This window comes from Dreissena polymorpha, chromosome 10 (assembly GCF_020536995.1).
Source record: "Dreissena polymorpha isolate Duluth1 chromosome 10, UMN_Dpol_1.0, whole genome shotgun sequence".
NCBI lineage: Eukaryota > Metazoa > Mollusca > Bivalvia > Myida > Dreissenidae > Dreissena > Dreissena polymorpha.
The window spans coordinates 3226479-3254440 of NC_068364.1; the positions used below are offsets into that span (position 1 = coordinate 3226479).

At 33.5% G+C, this 27962-nt stretch overlaps 1 protein-coding gene across 1 annotated transcript; it reads right to left on the reverse strand.

Annotated features, from left to right (window-relative positions):
- Positions 1 to 1648: 1648 nt before the first annotated feature.
- LOC127847919 (uncharacterized) lies at positions 1649 to 14101 on the reverse strand. Its single transcript, XM_052380149.1, has 4 exons — positions 14051 to 14101; positions 13203 to 13266; positions 11659 to 11718; positions 1649 to 3573 (listed from the first exon to the last, which is right to left on the reverse strand). Exons 1-4 carry the CDS (start codon positions 14099 to 14101, stop codon positions 3425 to 3427), a joined length of 324 nt encoding a protein of 107 aa, XP_052236109.1. The 3' UTR covers positions 1649 to 3424.
- Positions 14102 to 27962: the final 13861 nt, after the last annotated feature.

Sequence of the window (27962 nt, forward strand, 5' to 3'; positions counted from 1 at the left end):
AACATGGTGTCATAAACCACAGGTGGCAGATATCTGGTAAATAAACACAATTTATGATAGCTCTATGTCTTCTCGTGGTAGAAGAAGTAATTTCTTGGAGTAACCCAACGCCAAATACCCAACTAATTAATTTCATAAGTAACATATTGTACAAAATGAAAGTCCAAATACAATGTCAGAAACTAAAGTCTGAATAGATATTAGCCAGCTTAATCATAATAATCAAGTGCTTCATACCTATAAAATTTGAATGTTCAAAAAAAATTATGCTAAACTTAAAATTATTTAGCAGGTACCGGTAAAATAAAACTCTGTTATTACGAAGTCCTATAAAGAGTGTATGGTAGTGTACGGAATAACATAATAAAATAAGCATTTTGGTTGGACCACAACAGTTGTAAATAATGTTTAACAATACAGATTTATAATATAAATTGCTTTATGTTTAGCACTCATAATCACATAAAGAGATATCAATGTACATGCATAGACAGTTGGATTTGCACAAAGTCTGTTGGGTTTTTTCATATATAATAATTCTTCAATATTGTCATTTAATGCAAAGAATTATTCAATGTCTGGTTAAAAAATAACGTAACATTTAAAAATTGGCATATACTGCGCTTTTTGCAGTGCATTGTCTTATGGTTGATTCATTGTCTTATGGTTGATTCAACACGCCTTTTACAAGTTTTATAAGTCATAAAAAATATCACATACCAACACACCTATACCTTTGATAATTATAGTTATATAATACTATGTATTGTATTTTGCGGCTAATTTATATATTAACTTGAGCAATTATCCATTGTTGGTCTTCAGACCACCTTTACTCTGATGAAATGGGTAACTTGTATTTTTATAAAGATGAAATGAAATTTATAAATATTCACCAATAGTACTAAATATAATTTTGTTGTATTTTTGTTGTTTTAATGTTTATCTTATAATAACTTACTAATTTATTGACTAAAAATATATTGCAATAATGTAATAAATGACCTGAATGTAAACAATAACAAGAGATGTGTTTGTCAGAAACACAATGCCCCATATTGCGCCGCTTTGAAGCCATAAATTTGACCTTTGACCTTGAAGGATGACCTTGACCTTTCACCACTCAAAATGTGCAGCTCCGTGAGATACACATGCATGCCAAATATCAAGTTGCTATCTTCAATATTCAAAAAGTTATGACAAAACTTTAACGAAGGTGAAAGTTTTAGGAAAGAAAAACACAATGATATTTGACCTTTGACCTTGAAGGATGACCTTGACCTTGACTTTTCACCACTCAAAATGTGCAGCTCCATGAGACACACATGCATGCCAAATATCAAGTTGCTATCTTCAATATTTAAAAAGTTATCAAACTTTAACCAGGGTTAAAGTTTTGGGACAAGAACAATATACCCCCCATCTATTGATCCGGGGGCATAAAAATCAAATGCACTATAATCATCGTTATTCTCCACCATTTGCATAACATTGGAAAAGACAGTTATCACGTTCAGCCTCGTTCTGAAATTTGACGTGTCACATGATATCTAAAAATAGTAACAATGTAAGTATTGTGAATCTTGCCTATTGCAGTTCAGAGTTATGGAACATGGTAAGTGACGTCATGCAAAGACCCTATTACACATGTGTGAAACTTTTATTAAATACTGTTACATGTAGTCAAAACAGAAATATAGAGATGTTGCATGCAAACCTTAACAATAGCATTCTACTAATGCAAAAAATACAATCAAATGGGACAGCTTCAACTTTTTTATGCAAAGTGCAGCACACAAAAATTAGTAACACTTAAATTAAATGTGTTAATTATTGTGACAGCAAAGTATGGTGGAAAAATCATTGGTCATATAAATGCAGAAAAAAAAGAAATTTGTGATGTTTTTTATTCCAATTTGATCCAAAATAAAACATTATGCTGAATATAATGGATTGCTTTTATTTGTTTTACATTTGGTGAAAAGTTTACTTTTATTCACATGCTAAAAAATATATCACATCGTGGATATATAACATATATAGTTTTATTATCTCATCTCATTATAATTTTCTTTTTTATATACACATATTAGCTTAATAGGGTCATTAAAGTTACAATTTATGACATTATACCTTTCATTTTCATTTAAAATCTTCTTAATATTCATAAATACTATATCACATAAACTAGTTTTACATATAAAGTATTCTGAATATTCATGAATATTATATCAATAATTTAACCAAGGGCTGTTTGTAAAACATGCATGCCCCCCATATGGGCTGTCAGTTGTAGTGGCAGCCATTGTGTGATTACGTTTTTTGTCACTGTGACCTTGACCTTTAGCCTATTGACCTGAAAATCAATTGGGGTCATCTGCCAGTCATGATCAATGTACCTATGAAGTTTCAAGATCCTAGGCATAAGCATTCTTGAGTTATCATCCGGAAACCATTTTACTCTTTTGAGTCACTGTGACCTCGACCTTTGATCTAGTGACCTGAAAATCAATAGGGGTCATCTGCCAGTCATGATCAATGTCCATGAAGTTTCATGATCCTAGGCGTAAGCATTCTTGAGTTATCATCCAGAAACCATTTTACTGTTTCAAGTCACTGTGACCTTGACCTTTGACCTAGTGACCTGAAAATCAATAGGGGTCATCTGCCAGTCATGATCAATGTACCTATGAAGTTTCATGATCCTAGGCGTAAGTATTGTTGAGTTATCATCCGGAAACCATTTTACTATTTCGAGTCACTGTGACCTTGACCTTTGACCTAGTGACCTGAAAATCAATAGGGGTCATCTGCCAGTCATGATCAATGTACCTATGAAGTTTCATGATCCTAGGCGTAAGCGTTCTTGAGTTATCATCTGGAAACCATCTGGTGGGGACGGAGACCCCGCACACCAGTACACAATATAATCTGCAATTAATGTGGTCCTAAACTGCATCCAAGAACGAGTCACTGTGACCTTGACCTTTGACCTAGTGACCTCAAAATCAATAGGGGTCATCTACCAGTCATGATCAATGTACCTATGAAGTTTCATGATCCTAGGCGTAAGCGTTCTTGAGTATCATCCGGAAACCATCTGGTGGACGGACGGACATACGAAAGGACAGACAAGCGTTCTTGAGTTATCATCCGGAAACCATCTGGTGGACGGACGGACGGACATACGGACGGACGGACTGACATGTGCAAAACAATATACCCCCTCTTCTTCGAAGGGGGGCATAATAAGCTGTGCATCTTCACTCTTCTCAATATAAAAGTATATTATAACAATTATTTTAATTTCTCGTACGTCTGCAGTCTTCTCTTTCTGCAGTCATTTTACAGTATTTATTTTCTGGAACAGCTACACTCATTCACTGGAATCAGAAATTAATGTCATTATCATTTTTATTCCCATTCAAGTCTTTTTTGCAGCATCCATGTACTCTTTGGCAAGTTCAGGATTTTCCTGTACCCACTTTTCAGCAGTGTTCTCTTTCAGCCAATCTGATGAACTGATCTGATTCTTCAGTGTGGAAAACAAGTCCTCTAGGCTGTCTGGCTTTCCTACAGTCAATTATTTAAACTTATGGTCAATTATAAGGATATCAAAGTCAACTACACCTTGGAGTTATCGACATAATTTTTTCGCATGACACATCGTCCAATGATTGTGAACAAATGTACCAGGTATTTTTAAAATCTCACAATTAATGACATAGTTTTGGCCCTGACAAGATCATTTATGGCCATTTTTGACCTTTGAACTCACAGTGTGACCTTGACGTTGCAGATATAAACGTAATTCTTTCGCGCGACACACCGTCCAATAATGGTGAACAAATGTGCCAAATGATTTTAAAATCTCACAATGAACAACATAGTTATGGCCCGGACAAGATCATTTATGGCCATTTTTGACCTTTGAACTCAAAGTGTGACCTTGACCTTGGAGATATCGACGTAATTCTTTTGCGCGACACACCGTCCAATGATGGTGAACAAATATGCCAAATAATTTTAAAATCTCACAATGAATGACATAGTTATGGCCCGGACAAGCTCATTATGGCCATTTTTGACCTTTGAACTCAAAGTGTGACCTTGACCTTGGAGATATCGACATAATTCTTTCGCGCGACACACCGTCCAATGATGGTGAACAAATGTGCCAAATGATTTTAAATCTCACCATGAACGACATAGTTATTGCCCAGACAAGCTCATTTATGGCCATTTTTAATCTTTGAACTCAAAGTGTGACCTTGACCTTCGAGATATTGACGTAATTGTTTCGTGCGACACACCGTCCCATGATGGTGAACAAATTTGCCAAATGATTTAAAAATTTAACGATAAATTACATAGTTATGGTCCCGACAAGCATTTTGACCTTTGAACTTCAGTGTGACCTTGACCTTGGAGATACAATGTGTATAGATGTACTTCTTTCGCGCGACACACCGTCCCATGATGGTGAACAAATGTACCAAGTCATTTTAAAATTTAACGATAAATGACATAGTTATGGTTCGGACAAACTTTCGATTTAACATCACTAAGTGACCCTGTGACCTCGTTTTTGACCCCACATGACCCATATTTAAACTTGACCTTGACATCATCTAGATACAACTTCTGACCAAGTTTGGTGAAGATCGGGTGAAATTTTCAGGACAGACAGACCGACAAAGTGACTCCTATATAGCCCCCATTACCAGTAATGGGGGTATAATTATAGAAGCTGAAGGTGAATTTTTAAGATATCAAACTAAAATAGCAATAGCTAAGACATCTTTTTGTAATCTTTTTTTATTCATCTTAACCCAGACACTATTAATTTGTCTAAGAGTCAAAGGGCAATTATCTAGATATCAAAGTCAATTTAAATACAGTTAAGATATAGTGAATTATCACAATTTTAAACTCAATAATCAAGATCTCAAAGACAATTAACTATATCTTATGATCAATTATAGAGATTTCAAAGTTAATATGCAGTTATATAAGTCCATTGACCAGATCTCTAGGTCAATTAAACAGATCTCATTGTCAATTTTTTTAGATCTGAAGTTAATAATCAAAGTATACAATTTAATTACCAAGATAAGAAAGTCAACTATCAAAAAAAAATCCATGGTTCTAAATAATTATCTCAGAGTGAATTAGCAACATCTCAAAGAGAATATTAAATATCTCAATATCAATAATCATGATCTTAAGTCAATTACATACATAAAGGTAATTATTGCAAGGTTAATTATTTACATAAAAGTATGAAGTCAATGCAGCGATTTTTTTTGTCCAATTGGGAGAAGTACCCGTTCCGGTCCAATTGGGAAAAATTGAGTAGTAAAAATCATAAAAACTCGTCCAATTGGGAAATTGGTGTATTTGATCTTATGCTCCCAAATACTTCAAAATTGATAACTAAGTGTTTTCAAGCTTTCAATATTATATTTACCTAGGTTTATGCCATAGAGCTGCATAGGGAAACTAACTAAATGTTGCATTTTCCAAAACAAGAGGGCCTGTAAGGCCCAAAGTCGCTCACCTGAGATAACAAGATATTATTGGGACAAATCTTCTGACCAAGTTTCATGAAGATCGGAAAATATATGTGGCCTCTAGAGTGTTAACAAGGTTTTACTACAGCCATATAAGAAAAAATGCCCCACCCTCTGGCAGCCATGTTTTTCAACCAACCGGCATCAGTTTTGAACTTGTCCAAGATATTATTGGGATGAATCTTCGGACCAAGTATCATGAAGATTGGACAGTAAATGTGGCCTCCAGAGTGTTAATAAGATTTTACTATAGCAATATAAGGAAAAATGCCCCGCCCCTTGGAAGCCATGTTTTTCAAGCAAACATATTTATTTTCAAACTCATCCAAGATATCAGTGAGACCAATCTTCTGACCAAATTTCATGAAGATTGGACAATAAATGTGGCCTCTAGAGTGTTAACAAGGTTTTACTATAGCCATATATAGCCATATAAGGAAAAATGCCCCGCCCCCTGGTGGCCATGTTTTTTAAGCAACCAAAATCATTTTCAAACTCATCCAAGATATCATTGGGACAAATCTTCTGACCAAGTTTCATGATTATCGGAAAATAAATGTGACTTCTAGAGTGTTAACAAGGTTTTACTATAGCCATATAAGGAAAAATGCCCCGCCCCCGTGGTGGCCATGTTTTTCAACCAACCGGCATCATTTTTGATCTTGTTCAAAATATTATTGGGATGAAACTTCTGACCAAGTTTCATGAAGATCAGACTATAAATGTGGCCTCTAGAGTGTTAACAAGATTTTACTATAGCCATATATAGCCATATAAGGAAAAATGCCCCGCCCCTTCGCAGCCATGTTTTTCAAGCAAACGTAACCATTTTCGAACTCATCCAAGATATCAATAAGATAAATCTTCTGACCATATTACATGAAGATTGGACAATAAATGTGGCCTCTAGAGTGTTAACAAGGTTTTACTATAGCCATATAAGGAAAAATGCCCCGCCCCCTGGCGGCCATGTTTTTCAACCAACCAGCATCATTTTCGAACTCGTCCAAGATATCATTGGGATGAATCTTCTGACCAAGATTCATGAAGATCAAATAATAAATGTGGCCTCTAGAGTGTTAACAAGATTTTACTATAGCCATATATAGCCATATAAGGAAAAATGTCCAGCCCCTTAGCAGCCATGTTTTTCAAGCAAATGTATCCATTTTTTAACACATCCAAGATATCATTGAGACCAATCTTCTGACCAAATTTCATAAATATTGGACAATAAATGTGGCCTCTAGAGAGTTAACAAGCCAAATGTTGACGCAGCACAACAGACGACAGACGACGGACAACGGACAAAAGGCGATCACAAAAGCTCACCATGAGCACAACGTGCTCAGGTGAGCTAAAAATATGATGGTTAGGCAAAAAATGTGACTTCTAGAGTGTTCATAAGCTTCTTTTACTAAAAAAATATAAGGAAAATGACCCCCCCTGGCGGCCAAGTTTTTTTACCGGTCCAAACCATTTTCGAACTCAACTGTCATATCCAAGAAGTTCACAATCTGTCAAAAAATACTGATATAAATATTAGTTTCTGTTAGTCTAAAAGTTGCTTTAAAAATTTAGTTTATAAAATAAGTCTATCTTAATCTAAAGAACACAATTTATGGAGAGTGGAAAACTCCAGTTACTCAAATGTAAAAAATAAGAAGAATTTACAAAAGTTATTTCAATCAAAAGAGTCTTTATAATTTAGAAAATGCCAAATAACAAGGTTGCCATGGAAACAGTTTCATAGCACATTAGTCTGCTAAATACACCAAAACACAGTAGGTTAACTTGACTTATCAGTAAAGATCAAAGATAAGGCTCTACAATGCATTAGTACATGTACATTTATTTTATGAGATAGGTTTATAAAATTGCATGCAAACTACTGTCTTTATGTACACCACATTTTATGAAAGAAGTCCCAGGTTTATACAAGGGAGTTAACTATTACTTAACTATTAGAAAGTATCTACAGGTTATCTTTCTTTAACATTATGGCTAGACTGTTTTCACTATATACATATAGAGAAAACTACCCGCCCCTTGGAAGCCATGTTTTTCAAGCAAAGCTTACCATTTCTAAACTCATCCAAGATATCATTGGGACAAATCTTCTGACCAAGTTTCATGAAGATTGGAAAATAAATGTGGCCTCTAGAGTGTTAACAAGGTTTTACTATAGCCATATAAGGAAAAATGACACGTCCCCTGGCGGCCATGTTTTTCAACCAACTGACATCATCTTCGAACTCATCCAAGATATTATTGGGATGAATCTTCTGACCAAGTTTTATGAGGATCAGACAATAAATGTGGCCTCTAGAGTGTTAACAAGATTTTGCTATAGCCATATATAGCCGTATAAAGAAAAATGCCCCGCCCCTTGGCAGCCATGTTTTTCAAGCAAATGTAACCATTTTCGAACTCATCCAAGATATCAATGAGACCAATCTTCTGACCAAATTTCATGAAGATTGGACAATTAATGTGACCTCTGGAGAGTGAACAAGGAGAATGTCGCACAACAGACGACGGACAACAGAAGTAGGACAAAAGGCGATCACAAAAGCTCACCATAAGCACGTTGTGCTCAGGTGAGCTAAAAAAAAAAATTTTTACCTTAAATTGGGAATTTTTTGGACAGCAATTGGGAAATATGTAGTATTTTCGTATTTGGGAAAGTGCCGTTAACGGGTACTTTATAAAGAAGGAAAAAAATCGCTGCAATGATATAGAATACTTGGTCAATTATTTCTTAAAAACATAAAATAAGCAGTCTTTACTAATGATGTGACTGTATTAAACAACTTTGACAAATGGCTCTGTTGTTTTCAAGAGATTTGTTTAAAGTTTGTTCTTTTTTATAACAAGAGGGCCATGATGGCCCTGAATCGCTCACCTGATTAACCAAATACAATCCCAACCCAGTTTTCATCAAGATAAACATTCTGACCAAATTTCATAAAGATTGGATGAAAACTGTGACCTCTATTGTCTACACAAGATTTTTCTAATATTTGACCTATTGACCAAGTTTTTGACCCCAGGTGACCCAAATACAATCCCAACACAGATTTCATCAAGATAAACATTCTGATCAAATGTTATAAAGATTGGATGAAAACTGTGACCTCTATTGTCTACACAAGGTTTTTCTATTATTTGACCTAGTGACCTAGTTTTTGACCCCAGATGACCAAAATACAATCCCAACCCAGATTTCATCAAGACAAACATTCTGACCAAATGTCATGAAGATTGGATGAAAACTGTGACCTCTATTGTCTACCAGGGTTCGACACTAAGGCACGTCCGACAGACATTGTCTAGTAAGATCGGTGGTCGGGCTAGTAAAACTGCGGGCTAGCTTGTCCGACTGGTCGTACATAAATTTAAAAAAATCTATACTGATTCATATAACTTTAAATAACCTTTACTTTTAATGTGTAAAATTACTCTTGTATCCGTTATTTACATTAAAACAAAACTAGTATATTTAAATAAACGCGGAGCACTCACATGATTCATCACTATTTTTAGATGCAAAGGAGAGCTTCCTGCAGAAATTGCTTGTTTCAATTGGTCAAGTTGTCATGAATATTAATTAATTTCTGCAGTGACGTAAAACTGCAGAGCATGATTTTACGACTTCTATCTAAAATCGGTAGCATCAATTTAAACATTTTTGCGTAGCAGACAAGATAATGTAATTTAAAGAATGGCCGTGTTCAAGTTCGGATTTTTGTCCGACAAATCAGTTAAAAGAAAAGAATCCGACGCTTAACTGACACGAAACGTAAATATGAAGAAACACGAACACGTCAATTTTATCCTAGATGGAAAATCGAGTCAGTTCCCATGGCTTGAATTTGACGAAGAAAAGCAAAAAAAAGGGTTATTTTATTGTTTTACTATATGCATAAAAAATCTGGTGTTCACTGATTATTTACTGATAAATCCTGATTAAACAGTTACATGACACAATTATGTTCATTTGCTATGTCATTTATAGTCTAGTAGACATCAGGTTCGGGCTAGTACATGTTAAGAGGAGCTGGTCCGACGGTCTTGCTGTAAAAAAAGTTAATGTCGAACCCTGTCTACACAAGGTTTTTCTATTATTTGATCTAGTGACCTAGTTTTTGACCCAAGATGACCCAAATACAATCCCAACCCAGATTTCATCAAGATAAACATTCTGACCAAATTTCATAAAGATTGGATGAAAACTGCAACCTCTATTTTCTATACAAGGTTTTTCTATTATTTCACCTTGTAACCTAGTTTTTGACCTAGTGACCTAGTTTTTGACCCCAGATGACCCAAATACAATCCCAACCCAGATTTCATCAAGATAAACATTCTGACCAATTTCATAAAGATTGGATGAAAACTGTGACCTCTACTGTCTACACAAACAAAATGTTGACGGTTTTGACCTTAGATGACCCAAATACAATCCCAACCCAGATTTCATCAAGATAAACATTCTGACCAAATTTCATAAAGATTGGATGAAAACTGCGACCTCTATTGTCTACACAAGGTTTTTCTATTATTTGACCTAGTGTTTGACATAGTGACCTAGTTTTTGACCCCAGATGACCCAAATACATTCCCAAGCCAGATTTCATCAAGATAAACATTCTGACCAAATTTCATAAAGATTGGATGAAAACTGCGACCTCTATTGTCTACACAAGGTTTTTCTATTATCTGACCTTGTTTTTGACCTAGTGACCTAGTTTTTGACCCCAGAGGACCCAAATACAATCCCAACCCAGATTTCATCAAGATAAACATTCTAACCAAATTTCATAAACATTGGATAAAAACTGTGGCCTCTACTGTCTACACAAACAAATTGTTAATGATTTTTCAATTATTTGACCTAGTGACCTAGTTTTTGACCCCAGATGACCCAAATACAATCCCAACACAGATTTCATCAAGATAAACATACTGACCAAATTTTATAAACATTGGATGAAAATGGCGACCTCTATTGTCTACACAAGGTTTTTCTATTATTTGACCTATTATGTGACCTAGTTTTTGACCTAGTGACCTAGTTTTTGACCCCAGATGACCCATATACAATCCCAACCCAGATTTAATCAAGATAAACATTTTGACCAAATTTCATAAAGATTGGATGAAAACGGCGACCTCTATTGTCTACACAAGGTTTTTCTATTTTCCAACCCAGATTTCATCAAGATAAACAATCTGACCAAATTTCATAAAGATGGGATAAAAACTGTGACCTCTACTGTCTACACAAACAAATTGTTGACAGACGCACCCACACATGCACGCATACACGCACATACGGACGCCGGACATCACACGGTCACATGACTTCGTGACAGGTGAGCTAAAAAATTCATTAACAACATTTTTGAAAAACAATTGGCATAGTCTTCAATAATAATAATAGCAAGACAAAACGGCAAATGAAAAGTCTTCCTTCGCAAGGATTCAAACAAGGGACCTTTAGGGGCACATTCTTATGTAAACCACTGCACCATACAGGTTTTTGAATTAAACGCCTAATTTTAAACATCATGTCAATAATTGGTTATTCTTTTCTATTTTAAAGATTTTTAATAAGGATTATCAATAAACAAATCCATGTTTTTGACATTTTTCTCAGTCCTATTCATTTGTTTGTTTGATGTAATACATAGAATCTTTTTTAATATAAGCCTTTTTTTCAATGCCATTTTTCAAAACTGTTTACAAGTCCCTTTAATTAATCATATTAGAGCTCAGACAGAAGTTTATTTTCAAACATTAAACTCTTTCCCGCTCAGACGCAATGTGCAAACAGCATAAAAACAGAACAGCCTGCGAGTAACTCACAGTCTGTTCAGGTTTTATGCTGTGTGCTGCTCATCAGTATCTAAGAGTAGGAAACAAAACCTTTAAATCTTGAATCTAGTAAGGAAGGTCTGTAATTATATTTAACTTTCTAAGGGACTACAAATTCATGGAAATATGTATCTAAGTGGTAAAGGGTTAAACAAGTGAACACTTAAATACACATTTTTTCACAGCATAAGATAAATGGGCCCACCTCCATGTGCTCCTGTACTTTCAGAGGACTTTGAGCTTGCATCTTGGCTTTCTCTCAATTCTGAAACAATAAAATGTTTAAACATCAAAACCCATCCAACTTTATCTCTCACTGCAAAATATCTGCCTTTTGCCACCATTTTGGCATTTTATAAAAACTGTGTCCATTTAAACAAGAAGACATTTTGTGGCCAGCCAAAAAGTAAATTAAATAGCATCAACCCACGATAGATACCGGTATGACAATTGAAGCTATACCTGTTGACAGTGTTTTCATGTGACACACAGTTGACATGAAGGTTCAAAAATAATGTTTCTGGTAACAAAAAAGTAAAAGAAGTTGTTGCCACTGACTTTCACTCATTTTAATATTTAATAGCCACTTTAACAAACTTGTCTCATTTGGCGACTATTGAAATAGGCAGTAAGATCTCTGACAAGAGGTGGCCAAAGCTCCTTTGTGAATAATTCTATAAATTTGTAAAATTCCTCAAATTTGTAAAAAGATTCTAGCAACCTCTTGTTAAGGTATATGTTTATTGTCTGAGGCAAGAAAATAAGGTATTGATGTAATGGTTACATTTGATCATGATTGTTGTGTTAAACCTTGGTCTATATGTCAGAAAGATAAAAATCTGAACAAACTACAATTTGACTTACTTCCATGTTTGTGAAAATATCCTTTTGAGTCTAACTATTCTAACAGCAGAATTGATAACCTTTTTAAATATTATGGCTTGAATTAAGTTGCAGTATATCTCTTTAAGCAAATTTGCTTACATGTAGCATGTGGTTAATTTGGCTCATGGCAAAGTAGAACTTCAGTAGCCAAGCCCTGATTTATAATACAATGTAAATAAATGATAGTTAAACCTTATTGCATGAAATTCTATGACAACTTGTATTCAAATTCATCCTGAGTAATTTTTCTTGAATACAATTTATTGACATGTCAACTCTATATTGGTGCAAGGCCTAATTTTTTTACAGGCAATGAAGGATAGTAATCTGGATTTTTTACAGGCCATGAAGGATAGTAATCTGGATTTCTAACAGGCCATGAAGGATTTGTACAAGCCATGAAGGATAGTAATCTGGATTTTGTACAGGCCATGAAGGATAGTAATCTGGATTTCTAACTGGCCATGAACAATAGTAATCTGGATTTCTAACAGGCCGTGAAGGATAGTAATCTGGATTTTTTCAGACCATGAAGGATAGTAATCTGAATTGTTTACAGGCCATGAAGGATAGTAATCTGGATTTTTGTACAGGCCATGAAGGATAGTACAGTAATCTTGGGGGTTTTACAGGCAATGAAGGATAGTTATCAGGATTTTTTACATGCCATGAAGGATAGTAATCTGGATTTTGTTATGGACCTCATTCAGTTTTTCATTTATTTACTGGCTTTGTCCATGGGCAAGAAGTTTTTTGCAGAGTCAGTTGTTTACAGATATTATGCATGCAAGATAGATATACTGACTATTTATCTTAAAAGATTCTATAGAATCATGACAGGCTGGGTATCTGATTATAAATTACCCTTCTGTGTGTCAAATGCTGGTGATTCTTTCACAGAAGCCATAACTCTAGCTGTATCAGCACTCTGAAAAAGATAAAACTTGAAGTTAGACATACTTAAGAATGTGTCCTCTCTACTTTTCTGTGAAATTGTGAAACTCAAGATCTCAAAACAGAAAATGGTTTATAAAGCTGCAAAAAAATGTTAAAAAAGAGATTAGGAGGTCACCATTTGTCAAGACTAACCAGACTGCTAAAATGTAAATGATACTGAAAAAAATAAGTTTCTATATATTGTGTGGAAGCGAATTTCATGTTACAAATACATGTGACCTTGAACGTTGACCTGTTAACCTAAACCCTAGTTGTTCTTGAATGCTCTTAGCATTTACCAGTAAATAGCTTCCAGCTTCCAGCTTCCTGGAGGGTCAGTAGCTGGGAGTGAGAGTTGGATTATTGCAAATAACCCAATAAATAACCATAACCTAAATGTACCCTGGGTACTATCAAGTACATTTCAATGTACACGGGGTATGGAAAATATACTGAAACGTACCCAGGAATTCTTTCACTAAATTGGTTATTGTCGGCTATTTTTTGTTTTCAAATTAATTATGTTCATATTTATGTCTATATTCTGTAAATTTAACTCTACATTATGGAAACTCCTAAACAAAAGACTTGTCTATGCAGGTTTTATTCAAATACAAATTTGTTATGTATTTCGTAGTGTGTTATATGACATCGGATTTTGGGCAGGAATAAAACTCGGGTACAGTCTACATTGGCCAAGAAGGTGTTAGTGTATTTTCTGTTCCCATGGTACATTTAAGTATACTTAAGAGTACCTGGGATACATTAAATAGTACCTGAGCCGACCATGACCAATCAAGCGCAAATAACCTCAAACCAAATGTCATAGTTCTAGTTGCAAGAATCCAACAGGTAACAATATTTTTTTTTAACTCAGTTGCCCATATTCCAGGCAGCACTTAAATATGAGCAACATTAACTACTTTCTGGCATAAATAAACACAAACAGATTATAAATTCATCCTTAATGCTCAAATTAAAATAACTTACATGATGCGGTGTGCTTGCAGAATAATGATATTAATCCAAGTTTCAAAAATGGCAACAGTTCACGAAAAAGTGTTTTTGCTGAGTATTCTGGTTTTTTAACAATTCTCACATGAATGTATACATTTACTATCTCCGGAATCCTTGCCAAGATAGATCTCGTCTAATCAACCAATGGTGCTACACAGACTATCTCAGGTACATCTGTAAGATAGATTGGATTGTCAATTCAATAGTATTGTTTTCGGTTTGTTTACGTTTTTTATCAACTTTTTGTTTTGAGCATTTATCCACAAAAACACGCAAATTGATGTTGGTGTGAATATGTATTGCGTTTGTTAGAATGTGTAAGGTCGATTGAACTCGATTTTACAGAAAAACCTATGCACTCAAAAAAGCTCAGAGCATTCAAGAACAATTAAGGTTCATGTAGAGGCTTCATTTTGAAAAATGTGGGACCCCTAGCATTGAACTCAAATTTGACTAAAGGAAGAGTGCCACATTGATAATGTATACATATATGCTTTAATGGATGTTTTTCCTTCAAACTGCTACCAATTTTGTACATCAACGTATCATAACATCCACAAAATCAATCAAAATACAAAGAGATTTTAACACTAAAATATACATTGTTTTCAAAAATCTGAATCATGTTTATTCCACGTATTTCGGCGGAAAATTATATAACTAGTGAATGATATCGACATTGACGAGGGCAAGTTACGCTTAAATAGTAAAAAAAGTTTGCATATCTAGAAATATCAAAACTCGAACACATGTCATTTCATCACCATGGGGGCAGCCATTTTTAAATTAATAAAATAGAAAGAAACATGCTAAAAACTCACTCATCGCCTAATTGACATTCCATACGGTTGACGATGACAAATGCATTGGATTGTAATCTTTCCGTTGATGTTTGCAAACTGCACGATCAGACCTCATAAACACTCAAAAGAATAACTATGTAAGAAGCATTTCACCAATGTTTACAATCGTTGTCGAATCACATATACTTTATTATTGCGCATAAAATAGTATGCTTACAGACTGACAGAAAGATCTAGATTACTCCGTTCAATTCATCACGGTATACTATTCTATTGATAATATATAATAATACATCACTTTAACAATCTAAAAGTAGTAATAATTCTGTTAAACGGAGTTTTTAATAACGAAAGTGAAAACAACGGAAGTTGGTTGGATATTCTGTGAGATGCACTTCGGCTCCAGAAAAACAATACAAATTAACTAAAAAGACGTGTGGGGGACAATTTTCAGCTGGAAACTATTTCAAATAGGGTAAGTGATGATATCTCTACGCGGTCATTTCTGTTATTTAGTGCGATCTCTTGCTGATTAATGTTAATAGTTGTTTTACAAGTTGCCACCAAACTGTCAAAATAAGCATGTGTTATCTCAGGTATGTGTATACACATACCCGGTTTTCTTACCACTGCACGTGGTTTCGACCGATTTGTTTTGCACGTTTTTCTACGGATCACAGCGATGGCCACGCTTTCAAATGGGTAGAAGGAATCGAAATATAAAATCAATCGTTTTGCCAATTTCTTTATATTCCTTTACAATTTTATATGTCGTCTGCAATCTATTTCAATTTGAGATGGTTTAAAATTTGCAATTTGGTTGAGAGGTAAATAACAAAATTGTTAAGCCTTTGAAATAGAATTGTGACTCTTATTATCCACCATACCTGGATTGTTAAAAAGTAGTTACGTTTTAGTTATTTTTAGAACTATGTTTAGGATATTTATCCAAAAAAGGCAGTTGAATAAAAACTCATTTGTTGTTTTATGACAATAATTTTCTGTGAAATGTTGCTAACTTGACCTTGTATATGTATATAGCTTTGTATTTATTCAACTTAAGGTAGTGCATATCATTCCTAACTTTAGATTGAGATTTTGTAAATTAGTGTAAAAAAGTATTGGTTTTAAACCAAAATACGAATAAAGCACACAAATATTGAATGACAAAAATGTGTTTATGTTATTCTATCCGTCTTTAGCTTTAAAATGATATATAGTTTGACCATATTGTACCACATTCAATGAAGAAAAACCAAAGCGAAGTTTTAATGAATTTTATCCCCCCATGAACCTTAAGACATCGTTCTGTCTACTCAAGTAACCAGCATAGCAATTTTGGTGATTGTAATATATATTATTCTTTTTTGCTAGACCATTTGAAAGATTAATTGAATAAATAACCATCAATAGCTAGACAACAATGACCAAACGTCGGGCACATAGACAACACAACGTAAACTGCCAAAGTATCACATAATTTCGCGACAACTACTTTTCATTGACTTTTAACAAGATATCAACTCAGTTTACATGCAATTAGATTTACCGAATTATTTTTTAATAAAATTCAGACGAATGTTAAACTATATTGTGTTAAATAATATTTATATAACTTATTAAATTTTGAACATAAAAGGAGCTTCACTCACTTGTTTTATAGACGAGTTAATTGTTATTGTTTACATTCGGGATTTTCCGCGCATGCGCACTGACTGGTTGGCAAAAACACTGGTTACAGTAACGTAAAACATGTATAAAGGGCTTTTGTTTAGTCAATAAATTGATAATAAAAACGAAATAAACATTAAAACTCTTTAAAAAAAAGTGCAAATATAGCATATTTAGTACCAAATAAATGTATATTCACAAATAAAATTTCCTCTTCATAAAAATACGAAGTAGTTATTAGCATAGAGTAAACGTGATCGGAAGACTTAATACTGACAATTCCACAAAACAAAACAATAAATTAGCCGTATTCTTTCTGATAATAAGACTTGAATAAATTATATTTAAACCCTAATAAAACATATTTTAATTGTATTATAATTTTAAGTGGTGTGGATAGTGTTTTATTTCATCAGCGATCAATAGAGTCAGAGGTGCATTTAATCAATTATAAAAAAAGCCCTAAAAAGCGGAATACAGTACTATTTTTAAATATTGGGGTAATTTTCTTTTACATTGAATGAATTTACGTTTCGTTTACATTGAATGAATATAAATTCAATTTACCATACAAACGGAAAAACCCTGCATATTAATTACGCAAATGTAACTGTCTTTGCATGTATATTGAAATCTCTATTAGTAATAAGGAGTGATAAAAATATAGCATTTTATGATAAATGCATATATTTAATTTATCTAACGGCCCCTTTTGTGACTGCTTATGTTCATGATCGTGTTTCGGACCCTGCAGTAATGTACAATCTTTACACATAATAGCGGAGTTAACTTTTGCCGGTACCCGTTAAATACCTTAATTGCATAGGAGTAAAATTGCACAATAGTTAAATGTATAGTTTTTAAACAATGTATTATTAAGTTTAACTGGCTAATAAATATATATACACTCGGTCCAGTTAATACATTTCCGACAAATGTCTTCATTTTTGTTAAAATGTTAAAATATTTCATTAAAAAATTAACTTATCAGTATTTTTAGCTTTAAAATGTGGCTTACAACAGTTTGATGTGTGCTGCGTGGATGCAGTAGCGTGTATCCCCGTACATTTCTTCGATGTTGTTATATTTTCAGCCTTCAGAGGCTGGTGGCGGTATTGTGTTTTTATTATTTTTTAAGAATTGTTTTTAATGAAAATTCAATACTGCTCCAGCAGCTGGAGTTTCACTTCTTTATATTAAATGATTGCTCAATATGCCAAGAGATGACATAGAGGTATCGTGACTTATGTTTACTGACCAGACACTCGTCTGCAACATGTGGTTTATGCAGGGGTCCAAGTGTAGGTCCCTGGGTTTATGACACCATGTTTTCTTTGTAATTGTCTGGACCGTATCCGATCATAACGAGATAATCGGTTTGTGATAACAAAGGTGCAATTATACACCGGGATATAAATGCTGCAACAAAGAGTGCCAAAATTAGTGTGAACAATTAAATAAAACAATTACATTAAATAAAAGAATTTATTGAATGTGTAAGAAGGTAAGTTTTTCCAGACACATAAAGGTTCAAACCAGTTACCCTATGTCGCTTACATACAATTGACCTATTCGTTGTTTGTTTTTATCCTTATTTGTTTTCGTTCATTAAATTTAATTCATTCTGAAAGAATTTCAATTTCTGATAAGTTTTTAACTATAAAAGGTTGCGATGAAGTGCCAAGTAGAGAGATTTTTGTTTAACCACATACCGAGCTCTTAGATTGTGTTCCACTCCCGAGTTCGTTGTCAGTAAAAACAAATAATAATAACAACAATAAAATCGTTCCAAAGATGCATTTCCTTGCATGCTAATGTTTTATTCAGACATAATTAGTAAAATTATATTTGATATTGTGCATGATTATCATTAAAAACGAAGATTTCGTCAACCTTCTCTATATGCGCTTATATAAATTGCACCTCTTTTGCCAACCAGTGGGCGGAGTCTAAACTTTGCAGGTGCGTGTGACGTCACGCGTTAACTCGTCTATTGTAGCAACAAGGGACGTAACTTTGTTGTTAACAAGGGACGTAACTTTGTTGTTATTTTATGGTTAAATTCTAGTAAATCATCAAGTTCCCTTTCTCGAAGTTTTTTCCTGTTATCACGTTCAAATGTGCACAGTCTGGCTGTACATTTTCCGCTTATTATTGTTCTTAACCAAATCGTCGAAATCATAACAAAATAGCACAGCAAATGTAAATTAAATTCAACATGATTTATGTTAATTTTCAATATCGCGTATTATTCCTCCTTGTACAAGATTATCATTGTCGGCTTCGCCTTCAACAAAAGTTGGTTTCATGGGGCCGTTTCATCAATAATTACGTATTTTTATACGATCGTAAATTATGTATCGAGATTAATGTAGTCGTTTACGATTTTACATAAACTCCGTTTCATCATTCGCGAAATTTTTACTGCAAAAGTTGTGACGTCTATGCCAGTATAATTGTTACGGTATAGTACCAGAAAGGCCGTTTACCAAAAAGGCCGCATAAGTGAACCAGAAAGGCCTCATGGTATACCAGAAAGGCCATACAACATTTTGTATTATCATTAAATAGTTATGCTGAATATAATTATCATATCTATTAAATAGTCATAACTTGTTTATTAGTCTACTTAAAAACCGTTAATTTTATAATAAAAGTCGGCAAAATTATCGCAAATTATCGCATACAGTATGAAGTGTTCGTTAGTCACTATATTTTTCGTTGAGTAATAGATGTTTCAGTTTTTTTAATTAAAAGCCGTTATTTTTGTAATCTAAGTCGACATACTTATCGCCAATAAGCACGTAGGAATAATCCATTTAAGAAAAAAATTTCTCTGAACGCTCTGTTTGCATCAAAAAGTGTAACCAATGAGTAATGAAGGTGTTGTAAACTTAATTACGTGGCGGTCAAATATATATACGTTCCAGATTTATTGAGAAATATATATCCCGTTCATGTGTCAAAGTTGTCTATAGTAGTTGCTTTGTTTTATTCATTATATAGGTAAGTATACCGGACTTTATTTGGCGTTTGAAATATAGTGTTTTTAAATCGTGTAAATTATACGAATTTCTTCACGAGTGTTAATTTGTTGTGTGTTGATATTGTGTGAGTGTTGTGGTATGAGCATTGTCATAATCGTATAACATAGTCACTGTCGTCAAAAAGTAACATACACAATATATGGTGTACAACGTTATTCTTGATTACTTTGTTAAACAATTAAATAAATAAAATAAATATACGCATATGGATTAGTGACTGCAAAAAGACAAATATTTAATATATTTAACATATATAATTAAGTATATATCATTATATATTATTAATTTCCTCTTAAAACTATTTTTTGCAATTTTTAAAATATAAGAAGTTGAAAGAATTTGCATGTACAAAAAAACTCGCTAATTTGACCGGGTATCCAAGTGTCAAGGGTTATTCATAGTTGGAGGCATCTGTTTCGATAACAGACTTATTAGGAGAACGCCCACATATGGTGTAAAATTACACTTATTGGCACCTATTGATAATTACTTGCGCATTTTAAAATAGTTTCTTAACTTTTAACGATATAAAACTAGCTACATTAAATTCGGAAGACTTAAACCGAAAGAAATAAAGATGCTTTATTCTATGTGATGTTATTAAAAATTATAGCAGATTGTCTTTATTATTACGCAATTCATTAGCATTAAAATATATTAAGCAAAGTTTATAATGTTTTTTTTTTATAAGCCGACTGCATTAGAATGTCAAATTTATTTAACGTTGGCCACCTTTGAAAATATAGTTTTAAATGTTCCTTTCTAATTTCTCTATATAGAGGACACACAAGAACATTTACCATGCTCCAAAATAGCCTTTATATGCATCTTTTGACGATTTAAAAACCTGAAAATTATAAAGCGTTGCAACGTAAAGCGATTGAATAATTTGGAGAGTTCTGTTGTCGTCGTTATATTTTGTGAAACTACGAGGATCGCTTATATGAACATGAAGTATTAAATACGTCCCACTTTGTATAAGGAAGGATGGACGAGCGGTCTATTGCGCGGACTTTTTACTCCAGGATTCCAGGGGTCAGTGGTTCGAGTCCTGCTGAGGGTTACTTTTTTAATTGTATTCTTGATTTTTTACTGGAGCTTTTTAGATCCAATGTTTACATTTATCAATATAAAGCATTTAATGACAGACTTCAAAACATGCCAAAATCTGTGAAAAGGCCCCTTTAAGGTAAAACTCTTATTACCGATCGTTATATCTGGATTGTACAATATTGGGGGTTTTAATATGTACGATATATTTAATGATTCCGCTTTAAGGAAATCTACAAACGGTTCTAAAGTGTCCTTCCAAAAAGCATTGTATGTTTTATGTATAAGGTGTTCCGGATAGTGATCACAGTTGTAAATTTCTTTGGTATCTATTATCATTTTAAAAATATATATCCATTTACCATTTCCCGTGATGAACCTTCGTATCCAATAACATTTCAGAGCAATTATAAAATAAAAGAGGTCGATCATATTAAGGCCACCTACAGAATATTCTTTAATAAGTGTAGTTGTGTTAATTTTCAAACTCTTATTCCACACAAAGTTTTAACAAATGGATTGCGAATGGAAACAAACACACGAATGGGTAAGAACTGGCAAAACAATGGTTTTAATACTTGTGTCCTTCCCATGGGAGTTAATATTCTTTTGACCAACTTTTAAGCAGTGTTTCAACTCTAGACAATTTATCCGTGTCATTAAAATCGATCATCTTGTCCAGATCAACATACAAAATTAAACCAAGCGTATCGAAAGTCTGCTGGTTTCATATTAACTTCCATCTAGTTATGGTACTTTTAGAACTGAATTTATGTTTTCCTATCAAAACCACTTTAGTCGAAATTAACCTTTAAACCAGAGCACAATGTGAAAAGTGACAATTAATTTAAGATTTCATTAAGGGATTTTCTAGAGCCGTCCAGGACAATAGATGTAACATAAACAAATTGCGATATCTTATATTCAGTATTATTGATATGTATTCCTTTTATTTTGGAATTTGCCCTGATGTTAAGAGACACGTTTTAGGCGCATATATTACACATATAACAACTGCCACGTGGTACTTGGAAAAAAAACTCCGACAACAATCTGCACTGCATTGTTGCTGAGATACCATTCATATTAAACATTAAACCATTTTCTAATGTTAGGACCAAAATTAAATAAGGAAAGTGTTAACAAACCCCGATGGCAAGGAATCGAATGCCTTTTCAAAATCTAATAGCAGGATGAGACCGGGATTATTATTTTCCTAATTTAATTTCAAAATGTCATAGATTAGTCAAGTGTTTTCACCTATGAGCCTGTCTGTAATACAACCAATTAATGAGCTTGTTAATATATATTGTTTTAATCTATTAGCGATCCGTCAAGCAGCAATTTTATAAATAGTGTTTAACAATATTATTGGACGCCAGTTTTTTTAACTGTCTGGGTTTATCACAATTAGGTATGCAAGTAATTATTCCCTAACGTTGAGTTATAGACAAATGTCCGCTACCAAATGCGTGATTTAACGCTCTACAGACAAGGGTTCTTAATGTTCTTAACGTATTTGAAATTAATACTTCAACTTTAAAGTTAATTGGCAATCCGGCATTCTGCCTTTGGCCATGTACATATATACAAAAGAAATATGGCCAAGACAGGGAATCAAACAATAATACAAATTAAAGATGATGGAATATGACTATCATAATAAATGATACTATTAAATACAATTATGTTTGTCAGAATGCAATTATACAAAAGCTAGACTATTTAAATTATCACATCTAAGTTTGAACGCTTCGACCAAATATTTTGCACCGTTTTGAGCGTAAAAACATTAGTACAAGAAATCATTGCTCTGTATTTACTTATGGTAAGCAATATTGTCCAGATATTATATTTAATAAATAAATCGTTATACAATGAACAACACAACACTAGGTGATATTCGGATTCACAAATATTCTGGTTACAGTGTTTACACTTGCGTTCTATTCGGGATATCATACCATATCTATAGACTTCTATTTCAAGACCATTGGAACTTAATCGAAATTGGCTCATTTGGATTCGTGACTTTTCACTAGATATACAATCCATGTATTTTTCGGGTACGAAGCTTTTTTTAAATTTAAAGAAGAGTTACCGTTTGGACTGTGAAGATTAAGTATCGCTCCAATCTTGAAAACCAGACGGCACAGGGCTTTTGTTGTTCACCATTTTGTGTTTAGACATAAGAGGCTTTACTAAGTGTTATTGGCTATTCTAATTGTTTTGACTCTTCGTTCGATAGTTTAGGCATGTCAATATCATCTGTAAAACTATTAAGATAATCATCAATGTTGATACTGTCGTTATTTTAATACATTTTTTTATTAAACAAAGCGGTTTAATTCAGGATATCAACATACTTGTCTAAAACAAGTCCGTCATCAGTTGTTAGGTAAGGGATAGTTTGTGTTGTATAGTTATATGTTTCAAGGTAACAACACATTTTGATGTGTGTTTTTTTCCACATTTTATCCATTTGGCTCGCGATCTTATCATGGCTCCTTTTATTTTCTCTTATTTAATGTTTGTAAGTTCGTATTTTTATTCAGCAATAATTTCGTCTAGAATCATAATATAATATCCTAAAAGGATCAGTTAGAACACGACCATCCATACCTTTTTTTATTCAATCTCTGTCATTTTTACTATTTATTGATTTAAAGCTTTGAGAATCTATATTCGTGTCAAATCACATGAAAAGTATAAGTAAAAAATTCGGAACTTTCAGAATTCGGTCCTGATAAAGATGTAAGTGTGAGTCTTGTTTCAACAATATTCAAATCCATAATAATATCATGGCCGAATTCGTCACCATGTTCGTTATGTATTTTATAATCAAGTTTTTTCGATATTAGCTACAACGCGCGAACTAGAAGAGCAATAACTTAAAGCATTCTGATCCCCATTCGGAGTAAATAGGTTTAATTTGCTCGTTCATAAAATGAATATCTTAAATGGCAGTAAACATCACATTTTGTTTCTTTGAGATATATATATATACAAACCCTATAATCGTTTCTTTTTCTCCTGAATGCATCTGAATTTGACCGATAAATTTGTTAGCTCACTCCTACAGGGTACATGATCAACGGGGTTTTCATGGGTTTACACACGGGCTGGAAAGAATATAAACAAACCGTTAAGAACTTATTTTTGCAAATATCTCAAGTTATTGAAATAATTTTTAGTGAATAAAAGACGGTTTTTTTTGCAGTCTGCGCCGATATCTTAAGATTGAAGAATAAATCATAGGATACGTCTGATATCGGTGCCTTAATTTCACGTTTCGTGCTGCATACCTGCATGTATACATGAATGCAGTATAGATCGAATTTTAGGCCAAGAACACAGGTTTATTAAATAAAGTAATTCTGAAATATTTCACATTGCCATAAGATGCATAAAAACGGTCTATTATGCCCTAGATGAAATTCTTACGATTTTTTAAAAGTTATTTGAAATAAAGCACCACTTAACTGTGTGTTTATATCCATTAAAGTTTTATTTTGAACTATGCATATAGTCACGTGATCCTGTACCCTGTCACAGATAAGTAATACCAACTAAGAGTGTTATTAAAAAAAATAGAACTTGCATGCATAGTCACATATTTGTATATTGTCTCTTTCAGATAATGAAAAAATTGTTATCGTTTCTTTTTCTCCTGAATGCCTCTGCATTTGACCGATAAAATGTTCACTCATAGATAAGTATTAAAAGCGTTATAAAAAGTAGCACTTGCATGCATAGTAGCAACACATGAGTAGAGAAAGGGAAAAGTACAAATTAATAAGATAAAACAAAACATATCAGAAGAAAAAATAAGTTAACTTTTAAGAGCATATGTTTTACAGAAAACAATTGGCTGAGTAAAAATAGCGTATACAAGTTAGTAAATGTTTTCATTAATCACTATTTCAAGATGATAAAAAAATGTTCAAAGCAAACAATTGAAGATATAAGTAAATACTTACAGTGCTTATAATTGTTTAATAAAATGTGAAGCTTTAATAACTTAATGTATTCTAGTGTAAATACGTTTTGTCTAATTTTTTCAATACTTCAAGTAATTGTGGGCTGTTCAGATTTTAAATATACTTTGCTAAATATAATCATGCCACGCTTATACCGATTTACTATGTTCCTTTTTAAATACAATATTATAGTTTATTAACAGCGCTTTGTTATTCAATTAAACGTTTTCAAGTAAAAGTTTAATTATTTAGTATTTTAGCCTTTACAAAATGGGTCAGTTTTTGCATGAATGTTGCCTGGCAGATGTAACTGATTTGAGTTCGGGTGATTTAATACTTTTTGAAACTCAATTGATAAGAAGTGTTCAATTGTGAAAAGCCACCATTTTGCAGGCATGATATATGTATTCAAGGTTTGTTTAAAAAAAGCATGGCCGCTCGAAGGGGAAGGAGGGGGCAGGATATTTTGGTCCAATTTTCACAAAATTTGCTAAGAACATTTTTTCCGATTCCTAGTTGGCTAAATTCAAAAGCGTTTTTTGTCCATTTAAACACATGTTCACCACGGGTTGGAGCAGTTTTCCTTGCATGTCATAAGTGAAACCATGTTAACACACTTTAAGTCACACTTTTTTCCCCAATCAGAATGAAATACGACCAGAACATTTTTTTATGCAAAAACAGTTCTGCCGAGTTTTAAAAATGCTTCTGTTAAAATGAAACATTTGTTATTGAATAAAGGCTGTTTCACTTCTTTATATTGTAAAAACAGTCTAGTTTTTGGGGTCTGAGTTGAGCGACATAGGATCTCTGGCCTTCTTGTATGTATTTGTGAATTCTCTAACAACATTCTCCTCTGATACCACAGGGCCCAGAGGTTTGATATTTGTTATATGTGAATCAGATATTGGTACTCTATAAAGATTGTTCAAATCATGCGACTGTAGTCAAAACTGGCCACACCACAGCGGTCTCATGATTTATACAGAGATTTAAAATAAATAACTTAATAAATCTGCTCTGAAACCGCAAGAGTCATGTGTTTAATATTTTGTTTGTTACATTGCATAGTGTATGGCTTGTTTAAATCATGCCCCTATGGTTTAAAACTAGCCACGCATCTAGGGTCTCAATATTTATGTAGACTTTTATTGTGAATTAACTTTCAAATCTCTGAAACAACACAACCAAGAGGTGTAGTACGCCCTTGTTGTCAAAACTTGCTGTGTCTGGGAGGTTTTGTAATATGTTTTATATTGAATTATATGGCATAATTACTTTGATATTTGTTACATCAGATTGTGGTTTACTATTGTTCCATTCATGTCCCTGGCTTGAAAACTCATCACGTCCCACAGGCGAGCGATCTAGGGCTTTATTGGCCCTCTTGTAATATCATATTGTCATTTTTACATCTCTTAATGAAAATGAGTGCAAGGAGTTGACACTATACAGTTGTACTAAAATTTATGAAATTGAAATATAACACGATTCGTTAGGCAATTATGCATGGCATTCTATGAGAATACATATGCAGCGGTTTCATTAAGAGCAGGGGATTTTCTGCGACTGCTTTGACCTGAAATCTTGACTTGTTTTGCAATATTAAACACAAACCACGACGTAAATATTTCAAATTTCATCAAGGCAGACTTCAAATGAACTATTTTTTCCCAATCAGATAACATCATGTATGCTTTGAATTCGAAGCAAAATGAGCGCAAGTCATCAGTCATTTTCAACATAAATGATCGAGATCACCTGACGCGTATGAAAATTAAATGGCATGTTCGATTAAAGGGGCCTTTTCACAGATTTTGGTATGTTTTGAAGTTTGTCATTAAATACTTAATATTGATAAATGTAAACATTGGATATAACAATCTCCAGTAAAAAAAAGAGAATAAAATTTAAAAAAGAAAAAAAAGGTAACCCTCAGCAGGGCTCGATCCACTGACCCCTGGAGTCATGGAGTAAAAAGTCTACATTTTAGACCACTCGGCCATCCTTCCGTATACAACGCCAGATGTATTTTGTACTTTATATAAGCAATCCTCGTAGTTTCACAAAATATAACGACAACAACAGAACTCTCCAAATTATTAATTCGTTTCGCGTTGCAACGCTTTATAATTTTCGGGTTTTTAAATCGTCAGAAGATGAATATAATGGCTATTTTAGAGCATGGTTAATGTTCAGTATTACTGTTTCCTCACAAATATCATGAGGATGTTGTCAGGTAATTCCGCATTTTCGGGGGAGTTATTTAAGCCGGCCGGGTTGATATTTCTCACAATAATTTGGTTTTCTCATCTGACCAGAATTGATCAGTATTTGTCAGATACATTCTAAAGCTTAATCGTTCCATAACGCTTTTCGAAAAAATTGTGCCAAACAAATGCCAAAAGCATCTACATAACGGAATTCTCAAGACTTATTAACCTGTGACGTATACAAGCTTTGGGTCACGTGTGCGCCAATTCCACGTGATTTCCACTTCCGCGCTTTTCAAAACAAAAAAAAACTACTTAATCACAGGTGTTGGGCTTATGGCCAAGTCACTGAAACTCTATTAATATGTCATAAAACAACATTTATCATCATTTTGACAAAAATTAGGTTCTTAAATATTATATATACAAGGTAGATATCTATTGACACAAGAAAATCACCTACATCAACATATGTAAGGCTGCTATTCCATCTGTCCGTATCCGCATCAGCATATCCGCATCCGCAAAAAAATAGAACCAGTTGAAATGCACTGCGCTTATTCTATTCATCCGCATCCGCATATCCGCATCCGCAAAAGAACGCTCAAGTGAGCATTTTAATGCGGATGCGGACGAGATACGGACGGCATTTAGCACGATGAGGGGAAAGCTGTCATCTCAAAATCAACCGAAAAACTTATCGAATTGGTGAAAAATTACCCGGAACTATACAATCAACGCAGTTATTCATATTGTGACTCAGAGTTTACCTCAAATGTTTGGAAAAGTATAGCAAAGGCGCTAGAAGAAGATGTTTAAGGTATTTACCATTTGTATTCTTTTACAGACAGAATGATGATTTGTACCTAATATCTACTTAAATTCACGCTTGTCCTTCATAACAAGT